The 13,792-nt window shown below is 45.3% G+C and overlaps 6 protein-coding genes across 8 annotated transcripts; 2 read left to right on the top strand and 4 right to left on the bottom strand.

Moving 5' to 3' along the window:
• Positions 1–4: 4 nt before the first annotated feature.
• Noc1 (Nucleolar complex protein 1) lies at positions 5–3,972 on the bottom strand. Its single transcript, NM_140174.5, has 5 exons — positions 3,152–3,972; positions 2,972–3,086; positions 1,338–2,912; positions 415–1,278; positions 5–343 (listed from the first exon to the last, which is right to left on the bottom strand). The coding sequence occupies exons 1-5, from the start codon at positions 3,878–3,880 to the stop codon at positions 102–104; spliced, it is 3,525 nt and encodes a 1,174-aa protein (NP_648431.3). The 5' UTR covers positions 3,881–3,972; the 3' UTR covers positions 5–101.
• A 380-nt stretch (positions 3,973–4,352) lies between these two features.
• Pfdn2 (Prefoldin 2) lies at positions 4,353–5,449 on the top strand. 2 transcript variants are annotated; one of them, NM_001274767.1, is made up of 2 exons: positions 4,353–4,625; positions 4,730–5,449. In NM_001274767.1, exons 1-2 carry the CDS (start codon positions 4,495–4,497, stop codon positions 5,028–5,030), a joined length of 432 nt encoding a protein of 143 aa, NP_001261696.1. In that variant the 5' UTR covers positions 4,353–4,494; the 3' UTR covers positions 5,031–5,449. The 2 variants fall into 2 exon arrangements, with proteins under 2 accessions (NP_001261696.1, NP_729659.1); NM_168438.2 differs by having other exon boundaries at positions 4,730–5,275.
• Positions 5,393–8,215, bottom strand: Mocs1 (Molybdenum cofactor synthesis 1). Of its 2 annotated transcripts, none has more exons than NM_176316.2 (4): positions 7,756–8,215; positions 7,612–7,690; positions 6,331–7,182; positions 5,393–6,179 (listed from the first exon to the last, which is right to left on the bottom strand). In NM_176316.2, the coding sequence occupies exons 1-4, from the start codon at positions 7,924–7,926 to the stop codon at positions 5,584–5,586; spliced, it is 1,698 nt and encodes a 565-aa protein (NP_788494.1). In that variant the 5' UTR covers positions 7,927–8,215; the 3' UTR covers positions 5,393–5,583. The 2 variants fall into 2 exon arrangements, with proteins under 2 accessions (NP_788494.1, NP_788495.1); NM_176317.2 differs by having other exon boundaries at positions 5,393–6,271; positions 7,756–8,177.
• A 661-nt stretch (positions 8,216–8,876) lies between these two features.
• Positions 8,877–9,698, top strand: CG6310 (uncharacterized protein). The gene is made up of 3 exons (NM_140172.2): positions 8,877–9,093; positions 9,165–9,373; positions 9,435–9,698. Exons 1-3 carry the CDS (start codon positions 8,897–8,899, stop codon positions 9,608–9,610), a joined length of 582 nt encoding a protein of 193 aa, NP_648429.2. The 5' UTR covers positions 8,877–8,896; the 3' UTR covers positions 9,611–9,698.
• Positions 9,699–9,715: 17 nt separating this feature from the next.
• CG45101 (uncharacterized protein) lies at positions 9,716–13,750 on the bottom strand. Its single transcript, NM_001300096.1, has 4 exons — positions 13,019–13,750; positions 12,712–12,911; positions 12,467–12,645; positions 9,716–12,380 (listed from the first exon to the last, which is right to left on the bottom strand). The coding sequence occupies exon 1, from the start codon at positions 13,571–13,573 to the stop codon at positions 13,367–13,369; it is 207 nt and encodes a 68-aa protein (NP_001287025.1). The 5' UTR covers positions 13,574–13,750; the 3' UTR covers positions 9,716–12,380; positions 12,467–12,645; positions 12,712–12,911; positions 13,019–13,366.
• SuUR (Suppressor of Under-Replication) lies at positions 9,716–13,750 on the bottom strand. The gene is made up of 4 exons (NM_080096.3): positions 13,019–13,750; positions 12,712–12,911; positions 12,467–12,645; positions 9,716–12,380 (listed from the first exon to the last, which is right to left on the bottom strand). Exons 1-4 carry the CDS (start codon positions 13,344–13,346, stop codon positions 10,199–10,201), a joined length of 2,889 nt encoding a protein of 962 aa, NP_524835.1. The 5' UTR covers positions 13,347–13,750; the 3' UTR covers positions 9,716–10,198.
• Positions 13,751–13,792: the final 42 nt, after the last annotated feature.

Below are 13,792 nucleotides of genomic sequence, written 5' to 3'. Positions count from 1 at the left end.
TTTTCCACTAACTTTAATAGAAATTGGTTTTAATCTTTCGTTTAGATATTTACAACTTTACAACCACTTAAATGGAGTAGAGTTTGATAATCGAGTTTAGTTTAGTGTTTTCGTTTCTTGCCCGCTTTCTGTGGTCTACCGCCTTTGGCCGCTGGTTTGCCGGCGAACTTCTTGCCCTTGTAGGATTTGGAGTTCGATCGTCGGTTTTCTTCCCATTTCAATTGTTTGTCGGAGGACTTGTCCTTGTTAAAGACGGCATTGCTGGTTCCCTGACCCTTTACCTTGGCCGTCTCCTCCAGCAGCGAAGAGAAGTCATCGGCGGCAGCAAACAGAGAGGACATATCTAAGGATGTTGAAAAAGTACATACATTAATAACCTCATGACTACCGTTGAATTCTAAATCGATATCTTACCGTGACTCTGTTTGAGTGTTTTGGCAAAGCTTCGTCCTCCCACCATGTCGGTGGAGTCTTTGCGGGATTTTTTGGATCTCGGTGGTGCATCTTCGTCGTCGTCATCCTCTTCGTCTGGACTCTCAGGAGCATCGCTTGAATCACTGTCGCCAGGGCCGCCTTCTGAAATCGAGCCCTCATCGTCATCATCATCATCATCATCGTCGTCGTCATCAAGTGGCTGCAAATCAATCGAGCCCGTTTCATCATCGGACTGATCTTCGCCCTCAATTTCATCATCTTCATCTTCTGCCAAGTCGTCATCACCCCAGTCGTCATCAATATCGTCCATTTCATCTTCCGCCTTGTCGGACTGCTTCTTCTTTTTCTTATCCTTGGACTTATCCTTCTTTATCTCGCCACCCAGCTCCTGCAGGAAGTTCAGCTCCTCTTCATCCTGCTCTTCGTCGACACCTTCCTTGAACTTCTTGCCGAAATATCCATCCAAATAGGCCTCGAACTCATCGTCATCTACTTCGCCCTCCTTCAGGTATTCCTCTCCAGCCTCGCCATCATCTCCCTCTTCTGCGGCGTCCTTCTTGATCTCCTTTTGCTTTTTGTTCTGCGCCACAATTTCCGCCTGTCTACGTTTATGCTCCAAGAAGTTGAAGATGAACATCTCGTCCTCGGTACAGTTGGCCTTGGTCAGCGATTTCACTGGTCTTCCTCGCGCTCCGTGAGCCATGTATCGCTTGTGTGCCACGGTAGCATTTTCCGCTGCTTGTGAAGCTTCCAGCTTTTTCGGATTCTTAAAGGCGAAACGTTCCAAAAAGTGGGGCAATCCGAAATCTCTGAGCGGATCACCATAGTAATCAATGCGTGATTCTAAAAAAATCGAAAGGGTTTATAAAAGGCTATGAATAGAAACCTAATGGAATACTCACGCTGAAGAATCTGTTCGGCGAAGACCTGAACGGTGGGATGGTAGTGTTGCCGCAGCAACAACAGTTCATGGCGGAGTGCATATGCAGCTCCTGCAAAAGCGGGCACTCGATGGTACGGATCGTACTTGCAGGAATCAATATCCCGCACCTTGGCCTCTGTGGCAGCCACACGGGCATGATGCCAGGATGATGCACTTGACTTAACATCATTGTCTGCCTTCTCCTCCAATGGATTGGAGTCCTTAGTATCATCCGCCTCATCTTTAACATCCTCGTAGACCTCCTCATCGTCGCTACCGAACTTGTCCAGATCCGCACTGATTGGTAGAACAACTTTGGAACCTTCCTCCACTTCCTCAGAAGCTCCAGTGCCGCCAATTAGCTCACGGCGCATGCGCAGCAACTTGTGGATGACGATTAAACAACCAGCTGCAATGTGCGGTGGAGCGTATAGGGTCAACTGCAGCAGACGCTTCACGAATGCCTGGGCCCTGGCCACATGGTTGTCGATGTGGATGGCACGATGTACAATATGCAGTAGATGAGCCGCCGTTTTGCTACCCACATTAATTAGGTTCAGATCCAGCAGCTTTACATATAAAGCATTATAAAACCGATCCGATTTCTCAGTTTTTACTGCAACCAATTGCAGCAGCAGGCCGAGAGTCTGTACAGCGACCCTAATGTCAGCCAAGTGGACCAATCGGTAGATGGTGTCCTGCATTTCCTTGGTGAGTAATTCCCCATTGCTATCCTTTGCCGGCTTAGCCTCCACGATAGCTTTTTGCAAGCATCGAAGGATGGCCTGCATGGTCCTATTATTTACGGCTCCCTTCTGCACGAGAACCTTGAAGAGGGCAAAGCATATATTGACCAACTTGGTGCAGACTTCGGGCCGGCCAGAGGGTGCGATGCTGGAGAGGAAGCACAGTGCAAAGTGCTGCGCTCGCTCGGAAATATTGTTACGGAAAAGTAGCTTCTCCGCTTCGGCAACAATAACACCGCACATGTTCGGATGTTTCTGGGCCACCTCGCTGAGGTGATGCAACGCCTTGGAGGCAATCTTGGCGATGGGATCGCCCAGTTTGTTTACCAGCATGGTTAGCAGCAGCTGCTCCTTTTCGGGAGCATAGGCCAACAGCCTGGCTGCTGACACAATAGAGGAGTTCTTATTGTGTTCCTGTCCAGTCTGCAGGCCCTGCATAACGTTCTTCAAGAACTCGTGGTACTGATCCTTTAATTCGCTCTCAAAATGCCAGTACGCGTAAATGCGGCGCTTCTGTTCGTTGCGCAAATTCTCATCCTTTTTCAGCTTTTTCCAATCAGCACCACGTGTGTGCACCGCCAGGAGTTTTCTGTTTGGCGGGAGCAGCACCTCCTGCCACAAATCCGTGAGCACTGCAATCACATCATTGCTGGCCTTGTTGGAGATCTTGCAGAAGCCAATTAAAGTGCTCAATGCTTCCAAATTGCCCAGTGGATTGCTCGTCACCAGAAGGGCGCCCGCATTGGCCCGATCCTTTGCAGTACCCTTGTGCAGAGCGGTTTGCAACCAGCGAGCATCCGAGGGATTACCTAAAGATGAGATAAAAACATTAGTAGGGGTTCCAATTTCCGAGTCGAGAAAGTCTTACGTTTATTAAAAGTTATCTTCTCCGCTTCGAAGGAATTCTTGCAGAGATTGTACAGCTCCAGCTGATCGTTCTCCTTCATGTCCAGCACCTCATCGGTGGACGGATAGTCGGGATGCTAAGATACGATAGTGATAACTATAAATGATTTATTTCCACGATTTCAGTTTAGTTTCAACATACCACATGATACCACTTCTTTTGGGACTCCTCGTCTTCATCTATTTTTGACTGATATTTGTTGTGCTTTTTGGAAATGGAGTCCCCCAGTTCCTCATCACTGTCTCCATCGCTGTCGGATACATTTTTTCCAGCTCCATCCTCATCAAACTTGATTCGTTGGGGCTTTTTAAAGTTCTCCTTGGACTCTCCGTCATCTCCAAACTTGATTTTTTGGGACTTCTTGGTCGGTTCCGTCTTTGTGTTGGAAGAATTCGCAGTTACTTCATCTTCTCCATCATCAGTGAACTTGATTTTCTGAGGTTTATTGGCGAAGTCCGACTTTTGACCATTATGTTTATGGTTGTTTTTGTTGAAAGGTTTTTGATGCACTGCTTCTCTATCCTCTCCAAATTTGATTTTCTGTGGTTTTGGTCCATTTTTATGATTTTGGTTGAACGACTTGGAAGCTACTTGTTCTCCATCATCGCCGAACTTTATTCTCTGTGGTTTGTTGGCAAAATCCGGCTTTTGGTGGTTCTTATTAAAGGACTTAGCACCTTTCGCTTTTCCATCCTCTCCAAACTTAATTTTCTGCGGCTTTTTCACCTGTTCCTTCCCTTCAAATTTTGGCCTTTGTGGGTGCTCCTTTTTGTTTTGTTTAACTACCGCCTCGCCGGAGTCGTCGAACACGATTTTCTTGTTTTTGGGCGGTCCACCGAATTGCACACCTGTGGCCACTGCTGCCGGCATGATTTTATATTTTCTAAAGCTATATATTAGATAAAAATCATTAAATAAAATAAACGGCGTTAGAAACAACTCGCACGTGTATTCAAATATGACATTCACCGCGAAACGTAAGCAACATATGTATGTCGTCTACTTAGTGACGAATTTCATTGTCTTTATGATATTAAAATTTTGTATTTAAAATCTTAAATAAGAGAGTATCCAACTTAGTTTTAAAATTTATAAATTATTCAGTAATTACCATTGAAATGACCGTGACTTTTGATAGCAGGTGGGTTTGAAGTTATATAAAGCTTGAAGTTATTATAATCTGATTATAAGTAAGAATAAAATTGAAATTCTTATATAGAATTACTATTAATTTATAAATTATTACATTAACTTATGTTTAAGTAACTGAAGTTGTGCTATATTTTCTTTTACCGTTACACCATTTTTCCACAATACATTTACGGTCTTACTGCCTTGACGCGCTTGGGATTTGTTAGGACGTTTATCGCATAGTCCTCGTGTTCGGTCTCGTATTTTGAAAGAAAATCGCAGATTATCGCCAATTTGAAGCGATTATCCCGGTCTAGATTTCGAAGGGGTCCTTTTGGATAGCGAACATTGCAATGAGCACCGAATCGGCGAAGCCGGCACTCAGCCAGGAGGCCATTGTGGCCCAGTTCCAACAGCTGCGCAATGAGCAGCGCAATTTGGTCAACAGTTTAAATACGCTCGAAATGGATTTGAGGGAACACAAGTGAGTCACCGGGGGCCCAAAGATGGATGACACGTCTGTTTGTGATTTTGGGCAAGTGGGAGAATCCCTGCAGACACAATGACATAACTCCTTATCCTCCCTAGAACTGTGATAGAAACTCTGGAGGCGGCGGATCCCGAACGGAAATGCTTTCGTCAAATTGGTGGTGTGCTGTGCGAAAGGACCGTGAAGGAGGTGCTGCCACAGCTGGTGGAGAACAAGGATTTCATCGCCAAGACCATCCAAATGGTCACCAATGACCTGAGCAAAAAGGGCAGTGAGCTGAACAAGTTCAAGGAGGAGCACAATATCAAGATTCGCGGCGAACACTTGGTTGCCGAAGGAGCCAAGGGCGACGATGCGGAGGACAAGGCGGAGAACCGTAATGTCCTGGTGTTCAACTGAGAGCGATTGATTACCTCACCACACCGTATTTATTGTGTCTATGTTGAGAGGGAACTCTGCCAGGATTTGCGAGCGATAATCCGCGTTTATTGAACACTTCTAATGTTGTATGTACTTCTAGCTGTAAGGCGCAGTTCGCGAAACGCCTCCAATCGCACCTTCACACCAACACTATCCATCAATTCCCCTCATTTAAACTTAACCCACTCTGGCCACGAATTAAAGATACCTTAAACTTCCGATTGAAATTAGTCATGTGTCTTGTGATTCATTCAAGATCTGAAAATGGATGGACCTCTATCCACCGACTGGAAACAAAAACTATATAAACTATATGATTATTTATCCCTTTTATGCCATTTGTTCTGAAACATTTTATTGGTATGTTAGTCAAATTAGTTTCCTATAAGGAAGTGATTTCATCTACATTTTTACACTTATGTATTCTTGCTTCATAAGTCTTTTAATTTAATATTTGTGGCTAAATCAAGTAAGCAGTAGTTTATTTTCCATTCCCCGTATCGTGGTTAATCCGGTTAGTCGGGTATTCGACTTATTCGACTTCTGTAACTATCCCATTTTGCGGCTCCTCCCTCTGGAAGTCCCTTTTTCCGCCGGATTTGCTTAGCAGGCGGACATTTGTGATGCAGATATCGTGAGAAACAGCCTTGCACATGTCGTACACAGTTAAAGCGGCCACTGAAACTGCAGTTAGTGCCTCCATCTCGACTCCAGTTTGGCCCGAGCAGCGAACGGTTGCCTCCAGCCGCACAGATTGTTCGGTTTTCAGAAGAGTGGCCTGCACTTTCACGGAGGACAAGCTGATGTTGTGACACAGGGGTATCAGTTCGGCGGTTCGCTTAGCGCCCATTATGCCAGCAATTTGGGCTACGGTTAGAACATCTCCCTTGGCCACTTGATTGTCGGCTATAAGTTGGGTAAGTTTCTCACCCACCTGAACGGTGGCCTCTGCACGAGCTAATCTTGTGGTCGAAGGTTTTGCGCCCACATCCACCATTTGGGCCTTGCCCTGGCCATCGACATGGGTGAGTTGGCTGTAATTTCGGGCCTGAAGCTGCAGCCTTGAAGTATGATATGCGTGGTGATACGAATAAGGATGAAGATGATGATGGAGTCTTGGCGCAGCATCTGCAACGGGAGAGGGGAGAGAGTGTGGTGTGTCTACTAGCCGCCAATGAGTATCATGGGCCGGTTCTCCATCTGCGACAGGTTCAGCATGCCTGCGAAGGAGTACCAAGTTCTGAAGACTTTCTACGTTTCATTCGGAATCGAAACTCACCTGCATGCTGTTTCTTCTTACGCTGGACGGCTGCTCCAATGAGATCCACCAACTGTTCCTCGCTAACACTCTCATCTCGCATGGCATCTCTCAACGAGAACTCTTTGTTGCCAAACAAGCACACCTTTATGTTTCCATCCGCAGTGAGTCGCAATCTATTGCAGGTACCACAAAAGTGTTCCGTCATGGAGGTGATGAAACCGACCTGACCCTTAAATCCCGGAACTGCATAGGCTTTAGAAGTGTCATTAGGTCCATTGGGAAGGGCCTTGAAGTCTGGCCACCTTTGTCGAATGATTTGCAGGGTATCTTTATACGAAATGAGCCTCTCTGTATGCCACTTGTTTCCGGAGAATGGCATGTACTCTATGAACCGCACATCTACCGGACGATTCCTGGTGAACTCAACAAAATCACAGATTTCATCCTCGTTGAAATCCCGCATAAGGACGCAGTTCACCTTGGGGCGATAGCCCAATTGGACAGCTAAATCAATGCCGGCTATCACCCGCTCCCATCCTTTTCGCCTGGTGATCTTCTCAAAGCGATCCCTTTTCAGCGTATCCAGACTGATGTTCAGGTTATCTAGTCCAGCTCTCTGGAGCGGCAACAGCAGGCGTGTCAGCACCAGGCCATTGGTGGTAATTCCGATTTGCTCCAGTTCGGGTAGTGCTTTCATTTGTGCCACTATCTCTACGATATCCCTGCGCACAGTTGGCTCTCCGCCGGTCAAGCGGATCTTTCGCACTCCCTGCTCCACGAAAATTCGAGCTAGACGAAGGATTTCCTCGGTGGTCAGGAGTTTGTTTTTCGGCTGTAGCGGAACGCCTTCAGCGGGCATGCAGTAGTCGCCTGAAAATATGACCACATTATAGTTATAATAGAATTTTCCAATTGGAATTTAATAAAAGTTAACTGAAGAGTATCATGGAAGTTTCTCGAATTCAAGTTAAGAACATTAAATTATCTAATATCAATGGGGGGTTTGCTATCTATCAGTAATCGAAATCAGAAACGTTGTTAATGTCGCCAAAATTATCTGATTATAATAGCAGCTACAAATGAAATTAGACCATCTGCTCTAATTTGTCAACAATTGGCTGATATGGTTGGACTCCATAACTATTATGTTGACCGCAGTTGTGCGTGTGTAAGACACGAATTTCGCCACATTATTCAATCAAGGCTGGGATCCACTTCACTGCGAGTATTATCAAATAGGTAAAACAATAACAGGGCAAACTGATAAGGGTCGAAAACATAGGTGGTTGGTTTACTTACATCGCAGATTGCAGCGTTCGGTTAGAGAAATTCTCAAATAGGTGTGATGCCGGCCAAAGGAGTCCGTGAGTGGCGAATTCTGGTTAAATTTTCGATTAGCGAAATCGATACGGAAACTTTGTGCCCACCAAATGGAGTACTCACCTTTCTCAGCACCTGTTTCTCCGGCTCCAATGGCTGAACACTTGCCGTGGCCAGATTGAGGTAACCGGTTGTGGCCTTCAGCCGGATTGCTCCTCTCGAAAGTGAAGCCACCTCGCCCGCGCTATTCTCCTGACCCAGCAATCGAATCGCGTGTCTGGCCAATAGCCGCATGTTTTTTTGTTATTTGTATTTTGATTGATGTTCTCTCAGCTAAAACGAATACAATTGGCTTACGTAAGCCGGCAATTTGCGGGGGGTGGCACGAGTTGTTGGGGGATCTGTTGTCGCTGGAGCGATTTCGGACAGTCAGACTGTGATAAGCAATTACATATGCTGACGGCGGTCCTATGTCCTACGAATTGATATCGCCGATTACGCGCTCTCCGTTTCCAACTGCAGCCGGCGAGCGTTGTTTATAAACTAAATTGAGAGTGACGATCATATGGACGAGCTGCCAGCGCAGCTTTCGCCAAAGCTTTTGTTCTAGTGCCAGTGTTAGGCAGCATTTGAAATTTTTTGCCGGTTGATTGATTGTATGGGGGGGGGGGAGCCACCAGGGGGTTGACGCTTCAGAGCTTTGACCTGCAAAAAACCTAGCAGAAATGAAGATGCAGTGACAGCAGTTTACTTATAAGTGAATGGAGTTTAATTTCATTTATTTTAGTACAGTATACAATAAATGATTAATATTTGCTATACAGATGTAATGCCTTGCAAAGAGTTACAAGTGTTATAAACATTCAAGCATCTAAATTTTGACATTCTTAGTTTGCTTTTTAAAATTTTTTTTTTTAAATTTTACCCAAACTTAAACATAAGAAATGATCAAATACGAGATATAAAGACCATATAAATACAGGCCCTTCTTATAATTTTTAAGTTTAAGGCTATACCAGTTCATTATAAACTGTTATTCAAAGGAAAGTCTTAACCCCATAGTGTACAAAACAAAAGCAACAAAACTCCCCACGAAAGAAGAAAGATATATGTATACCCTTTTCCAGCCGCCACTGTACTTATAAGAAGCCTTTTTGTTTATCAAAATCTTTGTGGTGAATTCTGTGGCACATGTTCATTTGAAATTCGAATAGTCAGTCCACCATATATACACACAATAATCGCCAGTCGACGTCGGTTATCCATGATGCACACACCCCGCCTGTCGAATATTAAGCGGGCATCGGTGCTCCTCGTCACCGCCCTGCTCCTCTATGTCTTCGTTTTCTCCAGTGGCTATCAGAAGTACCAGATCGAGGGCATTATCAAGCAGAGTCAACCGGAAAAGGTCTGGGAGTATGTGGCGGATTTTAATAAGATGCGTCTGCTCAATCCCACCATGTAAGGAAAACTCTTTCTTCAAACTTAAATCAGTTTATACGATAATCAGATATTTTCCCCATCACACACAGTTTAAACTTCAAGATCCTAGCTGATCATGGCCACGCCCACGACTGGCGTTACACGGTGCAGTACACAGAGCGACTATCCCATTGGCCATACTGGCTGAATACGGCTACGGCCAAGTACGTGGTCACCAAGTCATTACCCGGAGTATCGCCCGTGGCCTATGCCATTAAGTCCACGCATCAGACTTGCTTCTTTGCCGGATTCTATTGCCGTAAGATAAGACGGAAGTGATATGAATGCCCTCGCTAATCGTAAATGAATCTCTATTGCAGTACAATCACTGAGTGAATTCACGTTCAGAAACTCCAATGGTGATACCTTTGCCCAGGAGAACATCCAGTATCAGTGTCCACCACTCTTGGGCGGCATGTGTAGGCGGGAACTGGAGTTCCAGCGCCAGGCGGTGATGCACAACTTAACGATAATATTCGGAAAACAGAGAGGATAGCATACCAGGATCTAGTTCAAATTTAAATCATATGTGCAAACAACTAATTGACTTACCTACCAATAATCTTAATTCCTAATAAAAAAAAAACACACACAATACTTTGTTTTTAAATGTAAACCCTGTGTTTATTTAACGATGATACAAAATTACACGGTACTTGCTTCTAAAAACGATATCTTTCGTTACTTTAAAATTGTTGAATACACTTTGAATGCGTATTGAAATAATTTAAAAAAAAAAAAACACGTCTAAATCAGGTGGCACATTTTGGAAAATGAATTGAGAAACTAGATAAACTTGTGAACTAATAATTTACCAATTATATCTACTTACAAGATACGCATACAATATTATGCAGTGTCTTTTCAATTTTATGGTAACCTTACTCTTCAAAATGCGCACACAAAGTATAATTTTAACTAAATTAGCTAGACGGTCCTGTGCAATTTGATTTTACAACCTCATATTTGGATGCTGTTAACTTTTGATTTCGTACTATATGTTATATATTCCTTCATTCATTATATATTCAATAATTGGATTTGATTTGATTTGGTTTTTGTCATTTTCATTGATTGCTGTTCATCACTTGAACAGTTCCAATCGCTTTCTTTTGGTCGGTCCTGATGCTCCACCACTTCTCGCCGATCGCGTTTGACAAGCTGCTGCACTTGTGGATGAATTCACCGGCGTACTTGGTGCACTAACCGATTCCACGGAGCTGGTCTGTGAGGCTCCACCGCCGAAGACGGAGCCAAACCAGCGTGTTAGTTTCGTGGCCTGAGTGGATTTAGCACCCTGTTTGGGAGATTTGGGTGACTTGCGCAGCGATGCAAGAATGGAATTGCGATTACCATTCGAAGGTTGCGTTCGCTCCTGCGTAATTCCAGAACCTATCAAATAATTGGTGATTTTATTGGCCTGCGACGGCCTGACGGACTGTTGATCCGGTTGCACGGGCGATACTTCGCCAGAGGAGTTCAATCGCATGCGACTGCCAAATTGGCCATTGTTCGTTATCTCAAAGAAGTCATCTTCCAGCAGGGTTCTTCTTCTCTGCGTAATGGTAGACTCTGCATCATCCTTCTGGGTCAGTGGCAAGGTTGGCAAGACTTTGGGACTAGTTTTAGCCGACTGCTGTTGTCGTGGCTCGAACATTTGCTCCAGGATATCCAAACACGAGCGATCTCGCTTCTTTTTTGGCACCGATATATTTACTTTCGCTAGCTGCTGCTGAAACTGCTTCACCTCAGAGCCAAAGATCTTAAAGCCTTCGAAGGGCGATGAGGGTCTTGGTTGCGCCAGCGGAATCTGCGAGTGTTCCGAGGATATGCTAAATAGATCTGGAGATTTGTTGGCACTCCTCTTGGCCGGTGGTAGACCCAATCCGCCGCCGAAACTTGAATTGACGGACGTCACGGGTTTGCGTTTTCTTTTCAAAGCCTTGGTGCGACGACTCTGCGATGGATCCTGCGGAGAACACTCATCGTGCGAGCTATTGATCACCACTGTCTCAACTGGATCTTTGTAAAGCGGAATAGACACCACCTCAGAATCGTTGAGCAAATTGTGTGTAGACGGCAAGGTTAGAAGCATTGGAGTTTGTTGAGGTGTAAAGGGCACACGAAAAGCGGGCGACTCAATGGCATCCAAATTGTCTGGTATTCGCTGAGCACATTGCATGTACTCCGAGGACAACGAGCTACCACTGAGAACTTGAGGAGTAGGTGGCAAGTGCTTTGAATTCGGCTTAGTCTTTGTCTTCCCCAAATCTTCAGTCTTGGTTTGGCATTTTCTCGGACGTCCAGGCTTTCGTTTCGCAGTTCCTTGAGCAGGTACATCCACCGTCTTCTGTTTCTTTTCCTGCCCGACTTTAGACTTAGGCTCCTGCTTCACTATTTGTTTGCTACTTCTGGGCGTTTGGTTACCCTCCAACTTGACTCTCCTTGGAAAGCTACGCTTGACATCATCCAATGAGCGATGTTTCAAGTACTTACTGTTTATTTTTGTTTCAGCGGATCGTGTTAGGCGCTGCATTCCCCTTGTGGCTGGACGACCCACATCCACTGGGCTCACCGTGCGCTTTTTCAGATTTTTTCTTCTAGCTGTGGGCTCCGTTTTGGGCGTTACGATCGCAGTAGTGGTTCTGGACGGTGGTGGTGTGCTCAGAGTATCGAGGGAAACCCTTAAAATTCGAACATTGAGTCTCCTTGTCTTAGGTGTCAGATGAACGGTGGCTGCACGAGTTCTCTTCCTTGGCGGCATATTATCGGTCGCTTCATCATCCTCTTCGGAATCGGTGAGATCAGCTTTTTTGCGCGGTGACGTTTTTTTGCTAAATTTTTTCTTTGATTTCGTCCTTGGTGATTCATTTAATGAGGGCGTTCGATTTTGCGGAGTACTTGGAGGTGTTACAATCTCACAATCATCGCTGGATACAACTAATACCGGGTTTTGATCTGCATCAGGTTCTACTGTTAGGGGTTCATCGTCAGACTCGGAATACTCGAATATCAGCGGTGACATTGCCACATCATCCACGCTGTGCTCGGATAACCTATCCGTTTCTTCAAAGAGCCCAGTTTTATTTTGCTGAGCCGGATTGTTGTCTATGGAAGCGATTGTAGAGCACACATCTGAGCCGCTTATTGTGCTCTGGCTGTTCTTTGAGGCCAACCAGAGATTCAGATTGTGTTTGTATTGCTCCGGTGCGACAAGTGGCAGTGACTTGTCGAATTGATGACGAAAACGACGCAGACGAAAGTCCCTACAAATTATATAAGTTATTTTCATATGCAACTGACTATTCCGGTCTTATGCAACAGTGAAACTGATCGTTGCTGGTTCACCTACTTGATGTACTCGCTGAGGAATCCCCGCTGCTTGTAGTATTCCTCGAGATCTATGCGCTTACTGAATACCTCCTTCGGATCTGGCAGATGGAATTTTCGATCGAAGCTCGCAAAGCTTTTGTACTGATGCTCCAGTCGGCCGCCCAACCGTAGAACATTGTAGAGCAACCTAACGTCGGACTGCAGAGAGAGAGAAACCACATAAGCTAAAATGATATAAACCATATTATGAATGCATTGCCTCACCGTAACGTCAACACTGGAGATAAGAACGTTTACCCGTCCCTCGAATTGCTTCAGCAGCATGGAAGTGCAAAAGCTGTTGTTCAGCGAATGCCCCCGATTATCCACCATAATGTAGTCGAACTTGAGGCGACTGAGATCTCCAATGCTCCGTAGTTGGCTCCATTTCGCCAGGTAAACGCTGTGCGGGGAGTCGGTGGTATCTGTAAAGGCAGAAAGTGAAGGTGTTGAAGTTTAATTTTTAAATGGCAATAATGTGAAATTACGATAACATTCTTATCAACAAATCCATTTAAATATTAGGCATTACCTTGCACCCCCTGAATGATGTACACCTGGAGGTCAGTGAGAGTGTCCAAATGGAATCGCCAACCGGTGAGCAGTTGCTCATCGTTCTGGAGCACCACAAGTGTTTTTTTGGCGGGTGGTAGGGCACTTAGAAGTGCCGCCACCGTAGCGACCTTTCCAAGGCCACTCTCATCATTCAGGATGCAGAATTCCCGCTTAGCCAAACGATCGTAGACGAAGCGGACGGCATCCAGTTGAAAGCTCTTGAGGTACTGCGTCACGTGGCTCGTGACCAGTGCCTCATCTGTGAGCCGCACCTCCGGCGTTTGCTCGGATACAAAGTGATACATGATCCTTCAGAGAATTCGAATCAATGGTGTGCGTGATGCAGGGCCAGATAGATGGCAACCAGGATGTAGAATAGTTGCAGGTACGAGAAGATCACGAACATCGAAAATGAACCAATTATCATCTTTCGCGCCGCAGACGGCCCATCGAATTCGATATTCTCCGGATGCAGTATGTCCACCACGTTGTAGTTGTTGTTGATGATAACAGGATGTTGGATCTCGTACATGTGTTGAAACTAGTTAAGCTTCAATTTTTTCGGAGGACAATTTTCGTCCCTTTTGGGAAATTGGGTTAAGCGCTGTTAGTCATGGCGGGGGCGCGGGAAAAGGCTTAACAATCGAACAAGAAGAAAATATTATTTTTGGCTCCAATTCTATTTCACCATTCACACAGAACCGGCTGCGTCTTGTTGGCGCGATCAGCTGTTGGACGTTGGTAGTGTTGG

The sequence above is a fragment of the Drosophila melanogaster genome, chromosome 3L, assembly GCF_000001215.4.
Source record: "Drosophila melanogaster chromosome 3L".
In the NCBI taxonomy this organism is placed as follows: domain Eukaryota; kingdom Metazoa; phylum Arthropoda; class Insecta; order Diptera; family Drosophilidae; genus Drosophila; species Drosophila melanogaster.
Note: the sequence above shows the minus strand (reverse complement) of the source record. Positions and strands in the feature narration are given on the sequence as shown.